The sequence below is a fragment of the Nansenia antarctica genome (assembly GCF_963989245.1).
Source record: "Nansenia antarctica genome assembly, chromosome: 4".
Taxonomy (NCBI): Eukaryota; Metazoa; Chordata; class Actinopteri; order Argentiniformes; family Microstomatidae; genus Nansenia; species Nansenia antarctica.
The window spans coordinates 62,115,802-62,132,859 of record NC_137689.1 but is presented as its reverse complement, the minus strand read 5'-3'; the positions used below and the strand labels follow the sequence as shown (position 1 = coordinate 62,132,859).

The 17,058-nt window shown below is 45.6% G+C and overlaps 1 protein-coding gene across 2 annotated transcripts; it reads left to right on the top strand.

The window, feature by feature from the left end:
- The first annotated feature begins 1,429 nt into the window (after nt 1-1,429).
- Nucleotides 1,430-7,233, top strand: pofut3 (protein O-fucosyltransferase 3). 2 transcript variants are annotated; one of them, XR_013937411.1, is made up of 7 exons: nt 1,430-1,577; nt 2,437-2,698; nt 3,514-3,707; nt 4,995-5,141; nt 5,531-6,025; nt 6,260-6,999; nt 7,050-7,233. XR_013937411.1 is itself a non-coding variant. In XM_080529035.1 (6 exons), exons 1-6 carry the CDS (start codon nt 1,497-1,499, stop codon nt 6,485-6,487), a joined length of 1,407 nt encoding a protein of 468 aa, XP_080385161.1. In that variant the 5' UTR covers nt 1,430-1,496; the 3' UTR covers nt 6,488-7,233. The 2 variants fall into 2 exon arrangements, 1 of the variants encoding a protein (XP_080385161.1); XM_080529035.1 differs by having other exon boundaries at nt 6,260-7,233.
- The last annotated feature ends 9,825 nt before the right edge of the window (nt 7,234-17,058 follow it).

Sequence of the window (17,058 nt, the reverse complement as noted above, 5' to 3'; positions counted from 1 at the left end):
GTTGGAAGGGCACATCCTCTAATTTTTGCCACTCAAAAGGGCACTTTAGACAGTGCGATGTTTTTCAACTGTGGCGGCACCTGGTCAAGTTTAGACCATTGGAGGGGCACTAATAGGGCACACCCTCTAATTTTCGCCACTCAAAAGGGCATTTTCGCCACTCAAAAGGGCATTTTTGCCACTCAAAAGGGCACTTAAGTGCGACGTTTTTTCAACCGGGGGAGGGGGCGGGGCGGTCGACCAGTGGCAGAATGTATTCTGAAGTATACGTAAACATGTTGTCTGCTCAAATGCTCCAAATTCATTGTATGGTGCTTCATCATACAGTAAGACAAAGTCAATCTTCAGATTTAAATCCAATTGAATATCAATTTCATTTCCTGATAATAAGATTTGAGGCAAAAAGGAAAACAAACAACAACTGAAGATGGCTGTAATACAGGCCTGCCAGAGCATCACCAGAGAATATACCCAGCGTCTGGTGGGATCAATGAGTCGCAGACTTCAGGCAGTTATAGAATGCAATAGGATTATCAACCAAATAAGAAATTCACAATATGTAAAGAGCTGAACTTGACGGTTCAGTAGTTGGCTTACAAATTCTTTATTATATTTTATATTTTTAATCAAACCAAGCTTTATAAAACAAATATGTATTGTTATGTTTAATATCTCATAGAATATCTATTATTCAAAATGTATGTGGAGAGAGGTTGTGCTTGTACAAACTGGAGAGTTTCACAGGGATTTTATAAATATCATAGTTACCATAGTTACACCTGAGCAACAATTCTAGACTAACTGAGGTAGGGGACGAAAAGTCTAAAAAGCAAAGACTACTAAAGACTACTGTACCTGAGCTATGTATTCATCATGACTGTTTTTAATATCATAGGTTTTGTTTTTCCAAATACATTTGAGTGGTAGTTTATCTATGAATGAGCATGTTTCTTTCGGAACATCTATCTACAGTAAATGAGGTTAATAGAGTGTCTGCCATTAACTTGTCCAAGCAGCTCTTTGCTGGAAGGATTTCATATTTTGAGAATAAGTATAGGATTGGTCTAAGCATTAACATTCATTCCCTGTAGAAAAGAACAAGTGCATACTTCAAGTGAAGGGTAGAGCTAAAAAAGTGTTAATAACTTGGATATGTTCCGTCATTGTCTTGTGATTTGTTCACGTCCTTTATGGTAGATGACGTGGCCTTCAAGCTAATAGCCAATCAGACTACTAGGTCTAGGAATGTTGATTGTAATTGATGGATGGGTACACCAATGGGAGTTGAGCCCTCCCTGTGACGTTTAAAAAAAGGACTGCCAATGAAAATGTAAAACATGGCCGCATGTGTGTGTCTACTTCCAGACAAACACCAAGCTGTTCTGTTATAAACACAGTCAACATCTACCCAGCAATAGACGAAGGCTTTGCATTTACGAGGATTTAAATATGTTTTGTAAACATTTATTTTCGCCATTGTTTTCAATAGTTGAAATATGGCCAGACTTTCTTTGAAGAAACTTTTTGTTTTCTGCCTCTGCTTATCAGCTTTACTTTTTCTGATTGTAACCCTGCAGGTAAGATTGTCCAGTAAATGAACGGAACATATTCAATATGATATTGAAGTCCAACAAAAACCTCGTAATCTATCTAGTCAGTCTACGACTAAAGTGAATCCGTTAGGTTGGAGCTGTCCTATTCGTTACGTCTCCAAGATGAAGGCGGCAGGAGCTGTCAATAACAAACGCATTGCATGTTCTAATTATAATGCTAATATTTAAATGCTTTTATAGATAGATTTGTGGGTAACTCTTTTCTTGCAGGCACAGTAGGACAGAGCCATAGATTGCCCCCCCTCAACCCTTCCTCCTGTCCTAGGTCTGACTAACATAAGGATAACAACTAGATCCTTTCTCTCTCCTCTCTGGTATTATATCTTATCTGTTCCCCACATGGTTTGCCATCTCATTCCCATTGCATGACCTGTTCATGACATGTCTCTCTGCTCTTCTCTCACTTCATTGATGTATGCTGATACATTGAAGCATGAATAATCATGTTCCTTATCGGTTTCCTCTTATAGATATCCTATAATAGCCTATGCTTAAGTCTGCTATACATGTGTTGATAAATGTAGTCCATTTCATTCTACGCAGTTCACATCACAGTGAAAATAACCATTACCTTTTTTAACTGTTACACAGGGGTCATCTCAATGGATGAAATACAAGGGCGGGCTCATTGTAATGCATGGAATGGAATCAAACGTTTGATACCATTCCCTATTCCATTCCATGCATTATGTATCAATGGTATATCAAACACACATGGTTGATACCATTCTTCATTCCATTTCATTTGTTACATCTTTAGTATGGTGTCATTACCAGATACACATTCTCTCTCAGTGCTAATCGACTGTGTGTCTGTGTCCAGGTGGTGGTGGAGCTAGGCCAGTTTGAGAAGACTGTGTACAGACTCCCCCCTAGGGAGCTCCAGGGGCCCAGAGGGAGACCGGGCCTATATGAGAGGACCACCTCTCGTCTGTCCGAGCAGGGCGAGTACCCCTACATCGTCTGGTGGTCCCCTCTGACGGGAGAGATAGGCAGGCTAGGGGAGTGTGGAGCCAACAAGTGCTTCTTCACCATCAACAAGACCTACTACTCCCATCCCTCTACGCAGGCCTTCTTATTCTATGGTGAGAAAACATCTAGAAATCTAGAACATATGCAACGTCAGTCTGGGTCCCGACCATACAAATCGAATCGTCGTCCTGTTCAGCCTCCTACTCATTGTTGCACTGTTGGTGGAATAGTGTACGCTACAACTAGTATGGAACAGTTTGATTTGATGTGTGTAATGTAATCAAATCACCACTAGATGGAGACCTTGTCCAGAGCAGCAATGTTGCTCTGGACACCACTAAGCTAAAGGGAGGGACCTGCTAGACCTACTATTAGCTGCAACCTGCAAGAGGACAGAATAACACATCTGTTCCCATGGAGATAATAAATGGCCTCTGAGTTTCCTTCCTAAGGGATGTCGTTACAGTATTTATTCATCTGTGATTCATTTGAACAGGGACAGATAAGAATATACAGATACAGGGAATAAACAAGCATCCAATGCGCTGCACCATAGTAGTCAGCCCACCTAGGAGCAGGGAGCACACACACCTCCCACTGAGGTTGGACGGTGAATTGATTTGACCTTTGCAGAAGATAACAACATATCTGGGATCCCTAAACATCATCACTATGTAACACAGAAAGACTTGTAACTGTTATTGAATCTTCCCAGAGTTGGCTCACAGTAATCCAAGATAAGCTGCTACCTTGTCAGAGGAAGAAGACATTATTAATCACTGCATATTTTAATGTTTATCTAGTCCACGTATTACTTCATTAAAGTGGCTACATGGATAGTCAGCAATACCTTAGATGTGCTGACTCTGTATTATAGATACTTAATCCATATCTTCTCATTCTTCTTTCCTCTCTGAATCGAACCCAGGCACGGACTTCAACATCGAGAGTCTCCCGCTGCCCAGACAGCCACACCACCAGTGGGCGCTGTTCCATGAGGAATCACCTAAGAACAACTACAAGCTGTTCCAGGAGCCGGTCATTACCCTGTTCAACCACACGGCCACCTTCAGCCACCGGTCTCACCTGCCTCTCACCACTCAGTACCTGGAGAGTCTGCAGGTACATTCACCGGGACCTACCTGGGACCTCATCTATAAAGCTTTGCGTAGAACTGGCGTAAAAAGCTTGCGTACGTAGACAAGCAAGAACATTTACGCACACCAACATTCAGATATTTTAAACACAAGTCCCGCGCCTGTTTCCCTTTATAAATCACAACTAACCAGATAATGCATTGTGAAAAAGCCATTTGTTTATTGTTACATTTATTGTTACGTCACATTACACAAGTGTAAGAGAGTAAACTTCTTAGGCTTCCGTTCCTGACATTGCAGCACAAGACATAACGCAATAGGCATAATTCAAGATAAAGGTGACAATACAGGTAAGACAGAATACACTAGTGGTGCAACTAGTAATAATAGATAGTTCAGTAATAAAGTGGCTGTGCGCTTAAGGTTTTCGTAGTCCGTATACATGGGGTGTGCTTGGGGATGATAGTCAATTGTTTACAGTGGGCTTGTTCATGTTCTTCAATGTATGGACATTGCATGTGTATGTATGGACATTGCAATTATTGGACTTGAATGTATGAAGGCGTTCAATACTGTGAAGTCAGTGCGGACGGCGCTCAACTTGTTCATGTCCAGCCTTGTGCTACGTGCAATGAATGTGAATGTAAAAAGTGATATATATGATATATACAGTAAAGATATGTACAGTGTGATGCGTACAAGACAAGGGCGAATATATGTACAGTTAAGATAATATCAGTGTGCACGTATATTCTTTGTGTGCGCTCCTTCATATACAGATGTGGACAAATGTGTTGGTACCCTTAGACTAAAAAAGAAGAACCCACAATTTTCTCTGAAATAACTTTTCAGGAGGAATGAAGCATAGTTTCAATGAGCTGTAAGGGTAGCAACAAATTTGTCCACGTCTGTATAATACGTGAGAGGTAATATTTAGCATATTTACACAATTTTTACACAATTTCAAAGTGTTTCTCCAATTTCATCCTTCTGCCAGTTTCTGTGCATACACATGGGTCCCAGTGTGCGTGCAGGAGCGCACATTTTCACGCCAAGTTTTTTTTTATTATCAAAGTTGCACACTTTTTTGGCATATGCAGGCTCTATAAATGAGGCCCCTGGACCTGTTCATGTGTCATACATGTTACCTGCTCCATTGATATGTCCAATATGTTACCTGCTCCATTGATATGTGCCACTACTTCCAAATGAATTGTCAACCAATTATTGTCAAATCAAACAATTTTTCCAGTTCATATATCATTCATCCATTCATCCATCCATCCATCCATCCATCCATCCCTCCCTACAGGTTCTGACTTCTCACACCTACCTGGTCCCCCTGGCCCAGAAGAACCATCTCCGGACCACCCTGGCCCCCGTGGTCTATGTCCAGTCAGACTGTGACCCCCCTTCTGACCGCGACATCTACGTGAGCGAGCTGATGAAGCACATCCAGGTGTGGCCAGTGTTTCATTTGTATACGAAATGTGCAAATGTGCTATACCAGTGTATTATACAAATGTGCTATACCAGTGTATTATACAAATGTGCTATACCAGTGTATTATACAAATGTGCTATACCAGTGTGTTATACAAATGTGCTATACCAGTGTGTTATACAAATGTGCTATACCAGTGTGTTATACAAATGTGTTATACCAGTGTGTTATACAAATGTGCTATACCAGTGTGTTATACAAATGTGCTACACCAGAGTGTTATACAATTGTGCTATACCAATGCAATATACATATGCGCTATACCAGTGTGTTATACAAATGTGCTATACAGATAAAGTCTTATTATTGATTGACTGACTGATTGAATGATTGATTGACGTCCAGGTGGACTCCTATGGACAGTGCCTCCACAACAAGGACCTCCCTCCCCACCTGAGCGAGTCTACAGCCATGGAGGAGCGAGGGTTCTACCACATCCTGGCTCAGTACAAGTTCATCCTGGCCTTTGAGAACGCCGTCTGTGACGACTACATCACAGAGAAGCTGTGGCGCCCTCTGAAGCTGGGCGTGGTTCCCGTCTACTACGGTGCTCCCAACGTCAGGAAATGGCTGCCTAGCAACCGGAGCGCGGTGGTGGTGGACCCGGAGGAGCCTCCGGAGAAGCTGGCGGCGTTTCTGAGGAGGCTGGACCAGGATGATGGGCAGTATCAAGCCTATCTGGGGTGGAAGATGGAGCGGGACGTGTCCAACGTGGCGTTGGTGAAGGAGATGAAGGAGCGACCTTGGGGGGTGCAGGATCTGGCTCAGGACAACTACATAGACGTGTTTGAGTGCATGGTCTGCAACCGCGTGTGGGAGAACATCAACAGACAGACCAAAGTAACGTGATAGATTTGATTTGTGGCTGTAGTGATCAGGTTGGCCGTAGTTTAGAGTGAAACCTTTTGTGTGAGTTTGCCTGTGGGCTACTGTGTACTTGTGAAGTTGTGGATCTTGTGTTAATTAGTAATATTAATATTCACAGTTAAATTGATAAAATGAATAACAGGATATTGCTTGTTTTTCAGTCACTATTGTCTAAGTTGTACAATATTTTTAAAACCTTTTCCACAGGGCCTCCCTCCTAAGACCTGGCGAGCAGAGGGAGACCACCTGAGCTGCCCTCCTCCAAGGGTCTTTGACCTGGCTGCCTCAGGTCCCAGGAACAGCACGTCAATGAGGAACCTCTGGAGGCTCAGCTACGACCAGTCCATAAAGGAAGGCCGGGCTCTGGGTCGGTTGGCTCAGAGGAACAAGAACTTCACTGTGGATCGCTACTGGAAAGAGGTCTTCAGTGACTGAAACATATTATTTAATCAGATGTCCCTATTTCACAAATGTAATTTGCTGTAAAACAGCCTCAAAGACTTGACTATTTATCATTGGACTATGAATGCCGCAACATTATTGTGTGGATTACCAGAAACAGTATTCAAATGTAAACAAGAAGTCAGAGATGATGATCTTTGTTAGCAGTATTAAAACAAGTCTACGTAGTGGTTGGATGACGTATCAAGCAGATATCACTCCCAGAGAAATGTTGTCGTTGTAACTCTGGGATCGTTTGATTCCCTTCATAGTACATAGTACTTTTCAGAAGATACATAGCTACCTGTATAGCTATTGATATATGGATCATCAACCATCGTTTTGAATCATTTAATTGTTTACCAAACTGTATCCAGAGCCATTAGATGCACCTTGAGTTAATACTGCAGGTCAGATGTGTCATCCTGGTATATAGTGATTCTGAAAGTATGATAGTTGGTGAATGTCTGGTATTTAGAACGAAACTTTAGAACAAAAGTATGAGAGTTGGTTAATGTCTGGTATTTAGAACGAAACTTTAGAACGAAAGTATGAGAGTTGGTTTCCTTTTCTTAAAGAATGTTTCTGACTTCCCAGAAACACTTGAGTGTTTACAGTCACAGAACATATTCCTGTCAGAGTCAACACAATGAATGTTACTTTTGGTTTTCAGATTGAAAGACATATGCACTATAACAGTATGCAATTTTTACATTTCTGAAAGTTTTTTACACTAAATTTCGGAGGTTTGTAATTTTGTACACTATAGTAGCAAATAATAGTAGTCATGTTATTCTATGCAATATAAAATGTTTTACATTGTTGCCATGTGTTATATGCCTTCATGCACTAGGGGGAGCTAGGGAGCTTTAGATGAGAAACAGCAGCATGGTGTTGTGAGCACCCTCACATTCCACATCCTCTCCACTGTGCCCAGCCCAGCTCAGCTCATTCCAGCTCTGTAGTGTGATTAGGGTGTCCATGTTAGCTGTTAACCAGGTCAAATTAGGAGAAACACCTCTGCTTCAGGACATCAAAGATGCTCCCTCCCGCCCATACACACACACACACACACACACACACACACACACACACACACACATCTTCAGGACATCAAGGCTGCTCCAATTTCCCCTTGAGACAGACACACAAAACACACACCCATCAGCCAAGACTCTTACTGTAGCGGGGGAAAGTATTGTACAATTAACCTCATCTTATCCACCTCATTTTTCTGGTTTTCTGCTCGAAATGACATGCCCACAGTGAATATAGAATATCTCCACAATCACAAGGGCCTTCATAATGATATTGTTATCAAATGAAAGCTAACACCTGTGGGGTGGCTGTAGAAGTGTCAGAATCAAAATCTATGTTACTGTGTCAGAGCAAATAGAGCTAGAACATTATAAAACATCTCAAATTCAGTCTCCGCCTAACAAAAACTACAGCTTTTACAGTGAATATCACCTTGGAAACCTGATAACGAAGCCCAAATCATCTAGGAATCAGTACTCCAGGGTCTTATTAGTACTTGTGCCAAAGTCAGGACACCTATATGTTTAGGCCATTTGGAGATATGTTGGCACCATCTTTGACCTTTGACCTTTCTCATGTATCAGATTTCTTTTTTGGGGGGGGGGGGGGGTTTGGGGTTGGCCGACCAATGGTATGGAAATTCGGCGTTGAAACCGGACATGACACATTCTCCAGTTGGAGAAAACTGGATGTGACTTAGGCCGTGTTTACCGTCTCTGGAAAAAAATGGTGGCATCGTATAGCATGCAAAGTTGTGAAAAAAATGTGATATCGATGAAGAGAATTGATCGAGGTAAACTCTTTATATCACTTCGGATCCCCATCGGGGTCCGTTGGCTCCTATAACCCTTGCTTTCACTACAATGTGTTGTTCTGTTTGTAGGCAGCAGCTTTCAATTAAATACATTTTGTAGGATTTAAATATATCCTTTTGTGTGTGACATTGTGAGGGGAGTATTGTATCATAACATTACTGTGCCATAGAACAGGGGAGCAAACTTGTGACCTTTCGGTGAAATTCACTGTTTTTACCTCAAAGTAGGTCATCCATGTGAATTGTGTGGATCTGGATTTTTCTTTTGGTGGGTGTGTGTGTGGCGGGGGGGGGGGGGGGTCCTACGTCTCATCCAAGCTATCAGAGAGCTAAAGGAGACTACCTAAGCTGATTAGGTGTGATTAGTTGTGGAGGCAGGTCTGGAGGTAGGTGGTGGAGGCAGGTCTGGAGGTAAGTGGTGGAGGCAGGTTTGGAGGTAGGTGGTGGAGATGGGACTGGAGGCAGGTGGTGGAGGTAGGTGGTTGCAGACAGTACTGGAGGCAGGTTTCAAGGTAGGTCTGGAGGTAGGTGGTGGAGACTGGACTGGAGGTAGGTGGTGGAGGCAGGTCTGGAGGTAGGTGGTGGAGGCAGTTCTATTGGCGACCGTATGTTTCATATTTCATATCAGCATTCTTTGCACAAGTAGGTAAGTAAGTAAAGCTTTATTTATAGCACCTTTCATACAAGAAACGCAGCTCAAAGTGCTTTACAACAGGAACAAAATAAAATAAACCTATATAAAAAAATTTACATGCATAGAATGAATATAAAAGCAGGGGAAAACAGTAAAAAGAAAAGGTAAAGGTCAGTCTTTCTGTACTTCCCATTGGTTTTCACCACAAACATCAGTTTTTGGAAAAGGTCTGTCTCAGTCTCTGTGTACGTTCTCAGTCAAGGAAATGATCCACAAACTATCCTAGCTTGTCTTGGCGGATCGTTGAGGCTAGTACCATTTGTTCTTACTTGATCTCGTACCATTTGTTCTTACAAGATCTTCTTCTGACTGTTGCTGGGAACCTCTAATAAACCTGCGATAGATGATCTTGTTCTTGAGGGTACACAATTGGCAAGGGAATTAGCAATGTACTTTGGGCCTCGCCCATTAAGGGCTTTGTATATAAGGAGGAGGACCTTAAAATCAACCCTACATGTTACTGGCTGCCAGTAAGGTGACCAGATTTCTCAGATGCAATCTGGGGACATTTCCAACTTTTTAGGAAAAATGTATACATTTTATCATGATGAAATACAGAAACGGGGACAATTGCTGTTTCATTTATTTTGACCTTATTTTGACCAATGTATACACATTCAAGCAAGAATACTCAAGTGTAACAACTGGAATGTGCCTCTCAACATTAGTGTCAGTGTACTGTAAGTGGTATTAAAAGTAATTCTTAGAACTGTTCAGGTTGACGAGCCAACCATCAACCATGCGGGGGGTCTGGGGGTCCTCCCCCAGAAAAAAAAGAGGATTTAACACTTAATTTCCTGCATTCTGGTGAATTTGTACACACTATTGTGCTTTTTATGCCCATTTTTATCTCCACTACCCTACTCATACTTTAAGCCTAACATAATGTTTAAGCCTAACATAAGACTAATGATGTTGTCAAAATTCTGTATATTGTATTGTATTTTTATAAATAATTTAAAACAACTTTATACACCCACTGCATATATTTCATTGTATTATCTTATTAATAATAATAGCCACCAGGGCACCCCATAAGCTCTTCTCCACTAGTCTGATTAGATTGAACTATTCCAATTCCAGGACTGCAGCACAGAGCATAGGTGTTAAATATTAATGTTATGACAAACCCCAGAATTGGGACAGCAAATTGAGGTTCCAGCAGCTTTATTAACATTGTGTCCAGACTATTCTGATTAGTAGTTTTGAGTTAAAGGTTTATGAATGTACCATTAAGCTCCATTAGACCTATAACTGTAACTTAAACAAGCAGTAACCAGTTGACAACCAACTGGTGTCAACCCTGTTACTGAGCTGTCAGCCCTGTTACTTGTATAATATTATAATATAATTTAAACAATGAAAAGACTAATGCAAAATCAACTCATTTTATATGTAAAGTAAAATAGACCAGTAATCCACACAAATAAATCAGGGTATTATTATGTTGTTTCCATAACTTTTTCTTAAAACAGAAGATGCTGTTAAAGTGTCAATTGTAAATGAGCATATTCATCATGGGAAAAAAGTAAACTCCTCATTATTCTCACTTTACAAACACACTTATTGTAACAAAGGGGACTTTATATTTCATAGAATATCAGATTTGTTCTAAATACGGATTTAAAACATTTTCAAACATCAATTAATATGTCGGTAACAGGGTTGACGAAACAGACTTACGCATGTTGATTATGTGAAAATAAATAAATAAATAAGATACCCTGAGATGGCACGTAATTTTTTTCTAAGAGGTGAGGATCTACTTCATCCAAAAAGGGGCTTAAACTTTAAAATCAAATACTCCGAAAACCAAACATTAAAAATGGAAAATGGCACGTTTTCGTATAATGACCCATAGGTGATTACCAGCAAGACAAACAACATAACACAACGCAAAGCACTCAGCTAGTACAAGCACAACCCAGTCCTAAACAAAATAAAGTAAATTCAAACATACCAAAATGCAGTATCTCCAGCCAGGAAAATCCTCAAGCCGTGCCTGGGTCAGTCACTGGAACAAATGACAAGGAGGCTGTCAGCAACCGCACTATTTATACAAACAGAAGCTAGCAATCATAATGAGCTCGCTAATGGGGAACAATCACTGAATCGTGGCTGAAATGATTCCTATGGAATGTAACGATCGCCCATTAACGTGGTAATATGCATACATTGACATTATAATAGGGTCTATAATTCTAACGTAACACTTCACACAACAGCGCTGACATTATAGCTACCACTATTCCAATTATATTAAGTGATCACTAGCTAAAGTAAATGATCAATGCTCTTTACAAACACCACGAAGCATTGTCAGCTCAAAATCAGCAGATTATTCTGTATTTATAACGTGTCATGAACATTCTGGTGCTTACTGTCATCAAGATTCACAGCACTTACCACAGTTCTATATCGTGGAGCTCCGCCCCATAGGGGAGCTCTGCTCCTATTGGTTTACCCGCTACCTAAAGTAGCCAATGACTGAATTTTTCAATGCCTGCGCCCGCCTGGGGTGCTATATAAAGGGGCGTACTTCGCTCCATCATTCTCCCAAAAAGTTCAGCACGGGTTTATATCTGAAGACTGAGAAGGACGACTACTAAGACTGGAGGACCCGCCAGACTTTTCCCTTCAAGATGGATCGTCCGCCGCCTATGGAGAAGTTCCTCCGGGACGCCTGCCGCTGCGACTTCCAAGCAGCGGAGGACACTTTTCAGCGGAGGAGACTTTTCCCTTCAGCGATGGATCGTCCGCCGCCGACCACGAAGAAGTTCCTCCGGGACACCTGCCGCTGCGATTTTCTAGCAGCGGAGGACAAGCAAGAACGGCGTTCTGGGCAGGCACCTCCCCAAGTAGGGATGGTCCCGCCCGCTCAGCCGGCCCTGACATCACGCCGCCCTCACCCAACTGAGTGGTCGGTGCCGGTGTCAGAATCAGAAAGCTCTGATGAGAGCGAGCGGCAGGTAGAGCACGTGCTCCCCGCCCTCGCCCCCCCATCACTCCGCCACGACTTCCAGGGCCTCCTGGAAGCTGCGGCAGGCGTGTTGGCAATTCCCCGTCCCGCCTCCCCTCCCCCAACGGAGTCCTTCTGGGAGAAGGACCTGTTTTACGGGAAAAGGGCGAAGCGACAGGACCAACCTCCTAACGCTGTCCTCCCGGGCTTAGATAAGTTCGTGGAGGACAAGTGGGGAGAACCACTCACAGGCAGGGCGCCGGTGAAGGCGTTCTTGCCCTTTACCAGAGTGGAGGGGCTCGCGGAGGGGATGACCAACGGCTCCCCGCCGCTCGAACCAGCGCTAGCCGCCTACTTGGTACCGGGGTCCAGCGCCTGGTCGGTGCCTAACAAACCTATGCCGCCCAACCAGCGTGACAGGTTTAACGCCACCCTGGTAGACAAGAGCTACGCTCTCGGTGCGCAGGCGGCGGCAGCGGCGAATAACATCGCCGTGTTTAACGCCGCCATTGCGAAAATCACCACAGACCGACCCTACGGTTTGTCTGCAGCGGAGACGGTGCTTCTGAGCAAGCTCAGTGCCGCGACGATGTACCTGGCCCAGGGCGTCGCGGTTTGTGGGGGTCGCCTGATGGCAAACGCGGTGGTGCAGCAGCGACAGATGTGGCTGTCTCTCACCACCATGACCGGGGCGGACCGGATGGCCCTACTGAATGCTCCAATAGAGAGACAAGGGCTATTCAGCGACCCTCCACCTCTTCTTCTTCCGCCGTGGTGACGACTAGACCGTCAACGGCTGCGAAACGGAGGTTTCGGTGTGATGCGGCACTGGCTCCACCTCTACAGACGGAGCCATGTCCCACTCGGCATCCCCAGCCCCCGCCGCTGACCACTGGGAGGGCCCACTACGGCCCCCCACGGCAGCGTGGCCCGGTTTCACTGGCGGAGGGGTCGGTAATGACCCCACCACCGGTTTCCTCTTCATGGCTGCTACCTCATAAAGAGGTAAAAGAAGGAAAATCCCCACCTTACTTTTTCAGTAAAGGTGATTTTCCCATGTTATCTACCGGAGCGGAGACCCGCCTGCCTTGTCGGAGCGTGGTCCAATCGCTACCGGTTAGAAACGAAGCGGAGACTGGCCCAGCGTACCAGCGTGTGGCCAGCTCTCTGCCTAACAGACTTACCCCTATCACGACACAAACAGGGTTAAACACCCCTGTCTGTAGCCGTATAGAGGGATCGTTATTTACATCAATAACCCCTCCATGTCTATCAGGATCTGGCCCAGCTCATGAGCGTGCGGCCGGTTCTTTGATTATCAGACATAATAAACCTGCGTCAATAAAGGGCATTGTTACACATAGCAAACACTCTTTACAGACGGCAGCCCATCCCTTTCGAAATGACCCCACCTTGGGCTGTGCCACCTCCTCGGTGTGCAGCGGCGGCTGGGGTCATACAGAAATTCAAGCTTTTTCTGTCGACTGCACCACAACAGACGGCCCAGCCGCTGTCGTTGCGTTATGCAGAATGGCTAGAAGGGGCAGGTATTCTGTCGGGCTGGCTGGACAGGACATTGAGGAGGGGATATGCACTACAGTTCATTCAGCCTCCTCCGCCCTTCAGGGGCGTGAGAGAGACTGTTTTGTCCTGCCCGATAAAAACACGTGTGCTCCAGGAGGAGATTACGAATCTCCTAACAAAGGGCGCAGTGACAATGGTTCCGAGGGACCAGTGGGACATGGGGTGGTACTCCCCGTATTTCCTTGTCCCAAAGAAATCCGGAGGCATGAGACCCATACTAGATTTAAGGGTCCTCAACGAGAGAGTGGCGAAACTCCCCTTTCGTATGTTGACGACGAGGCGCCTTCTGTCTTGTATACAGAAAGGCGACTACGGAATCAGCATAGACCTGAGGGACGCGTATTTTCATGTGCCAATCACAGAGAGGCACAGGAAATTTCTACGTTTTGCCTTCCAAGGGAAGGTTTACGAGTACACGCGCCTGCCCTTCGGGTACGAGCTTGCTCCTCGAACTTTCTCCAAATGCGTGCAGACAGCACTCGAACCACTGAGGCGAAACGGGATACGCATATTAGCTTATCTCGACGACCTACTGGTCTTGGCCCAATGCCCAAATCGAGCCATTCGGGACGCAACCTCACTGGTGCAGCACCTCACTCAGCTGGGGTTAGCTGTCAACTGGACAAAGAGTGCTCCGTGGCCAGCTCAACAGTTTTCCTATCTAGGCATTCAGTTGGATACTGCCAAGATGAGGGCCAGTTTATCGGCACCACGGAGAGCGACACTGACGTCAGCTCTCCGGGTGTGTCGAGTGACAAATACAATCACCGCTCTGTCAATGATGTCCTTACTAGGAATGATGTCTGCAGCCCATGTAGTGGTCCCCTTAGGCCTATTACACATGCGCAGACTGCAGAGGTGGTTCGCACGACTGCGACTGGATCCAGTGAGACACCGTCGCAAGTTGATTGTAATACCGAGATCGGTCAAGACCGACCTGAGCTACTGGAGAGACCCGCGCGTCATCGCGCGCGGAGTCGCCATGGGCAGACCGGCATCCCACTACCCAGTCTTCACGGACGCGTCGTTGACTGGGTGGGGAGGAGTGTGTCAGGCAGGTTCGGTGGCAGGAAGATGGGGACCGTTAGAGACGCGTCACATCAACCTGCTGGAACTCGAGGCGGTGAAGTTAAAGCTACTTCATTTTGCCCCAGTATTAAAGGATCTGGACGTGTTAGTCAGATCCGACAACAGGACAACAGTAGCATACATCAATCGTCAAGGGGGAGTACGCTCAGCGTCACTTCATCGCCTAGCGACAGATATATGGCTGTGGGCTGTCACACACCTGAGTTCGCTAAAAGCTCTCCACATTCCAGGTCTGCTCAACGAAGGAGCAGATCTGTTATCACGGGGAGGCCCGAGGGACGACGACTGGAGGTTAGCACCCTCCATTGTGTCTCTGATTTGGGCACGGTTCGGGCAAGCAGAAGTGGATCTGTTTGCGTCCCGGACGAATGCGCAGTGTCGCCTTTGGTTCTCCTTGCGCGAACAGGACAACCCGCCATTGGGAGTCGATGCATTCGCACACCACCCATGGCCGAGGGTCCTGTTATACGCGTTCCCACCCCTGACATCTATCCTCCCACTGTTGGCACGAGTGAGGTCAGAGAGGCTAGAGTTAATTCTTGTAGCCCCGGACCGTCCCGGAGCCCCGTGGTTTCCGGAACTGATGGAGATGTTGGTAGAGGGCCCATGGCCCATACCTCATCGACAAGATGCACTCTCTCAGGCCAGAGGCTTGGTGAGGAGGCCGCCTATGATGGGGGGCCCCCTCATGGCCTGGTTACTGAGAGGGATTTGTTAGAACGCAGGGGTCTGACAGACGCGGTCATTCAGACCATTCAGAGTGCGCGCGCGCAATCCACTGCAAAGGGATATGCGGCGCGCTGGCGAGTGTTTACACAGTGGTGTGAGGGACAGGACGTTGACCCAGTCTGCTGTCGGGTCGAAACGTTCTTGTGCTTCTTACAGTCGCTGTTTGACAAGGGATTGTCAAACAGAAGTTTACGCGGCTGCCATCTCAGCTTGTCATGAGGGTTTTGCGACAACGACACTGTTCAGTCATTCGCTGGTTAAGCGTTTTTTGACTGGAGTGTGTAGGCTTAGACGCCCTCTTAGGACTCTAATGCCAAAATGGGACTTGTCGATTGTGCTAGAGGCGCTGTGCGTGCCCCCATTCGAACCCATTGACACTGTGTCGTTGCGTTTATTGTCTCTCAAGACGAGTCTACTCCTCGCCTTGACTACGGCTAAGCGAGTGAGTGATTTATGTGCTCTCTCGACACGGGCAGATTGTTTGATCATATCTGATGACGAAACAAAAGCTGTGTTACGCCCTAACCCGGCTTTTATCCCTAAGGTTAATCGTGGGTTTAGGGTTCAGAGCTGTGCTCTGAGCGCCTTTTTTCCTCCTCCTCACGACGGAGAGAGGGAGAGGCGTTTACATTGTCTATGTCCGGTGCGCGCGTTGGCACAATATGTGAAGCGCACGGCAGGACTGAGATCTTCTCCCCAGCTTCTGATCTGCTACGGCGGACAGAAAGCCGGGGCACCACTCTCGAAGCAGAGGCTGTCCCATTGGATTTGCGAGGCTATTAGCCTCGCATACGAATCGAAGGGGCAGCCCGTGCCGACTGGCATTCGGGCTCATTCCACCAGGGGCATGGCCACATCAGTGGCCATTCTCAGGGGAGTGGGAGTGGAGGAGATAATGTGAGGCGGCGTCTTGGTCGTCGCCATCACCTTTTGTACGGTATTACTTGAAAGATATTTCTTCCTCATCCTTTTCTCATTCTGTCCTCAGTTTTGCTGATGACTGATGTAGTGGGGAAGGCACTTGGATTACCCTGGTCATGGGGATTCTATTCAAGTGCTGTCAGGATGAATACGGATGTGCCTGGGGAGGGGACCCTCCTCTAGGACATGTTCCGTTAGATCAACAACCCTACGTGCTCACGTAAGGGTTAGATCAGTGATATTTCTTCCGCATCCTTTTCTCATTCTGTCCTCAGTTTTGCTGATGACTGATGTAGTGGGGAAAGCACTTGGATTACCTTGGTTGGGGATTCTATTCAAGTGCTGTCAGGATGATTACGGATGTGCCTGGGGAGGGGAACCTCCTCCAGGACATGTTCCGTTAGATCTACAACCCTACGTGCTCACGTAAGGGTTAGGTCAGTGATATTCTTCCTCAATCCTTTCTCATTCTGTCCTCAGTTTTGCTGATGACTGATGTTATGGGAAGGGCACTTGGATTACCCTGGTCATGGGGATTCTATTCAAGTGCTGTCAGGATGAATACGGATGTGCCTGGGGAAGGGACCCTCCTCCAGGACATGTCTGTTAGATCAACAACCCAACGTAAGGGTTAGGTAAGTGATATTTCTTCCTCATCCTTTTCTCACTCTGTCCTCAGTTTGCTGAGGACTGATGTAGTGGGGATGGCACTTGGATTACCCTGGTTGGGGATGCTA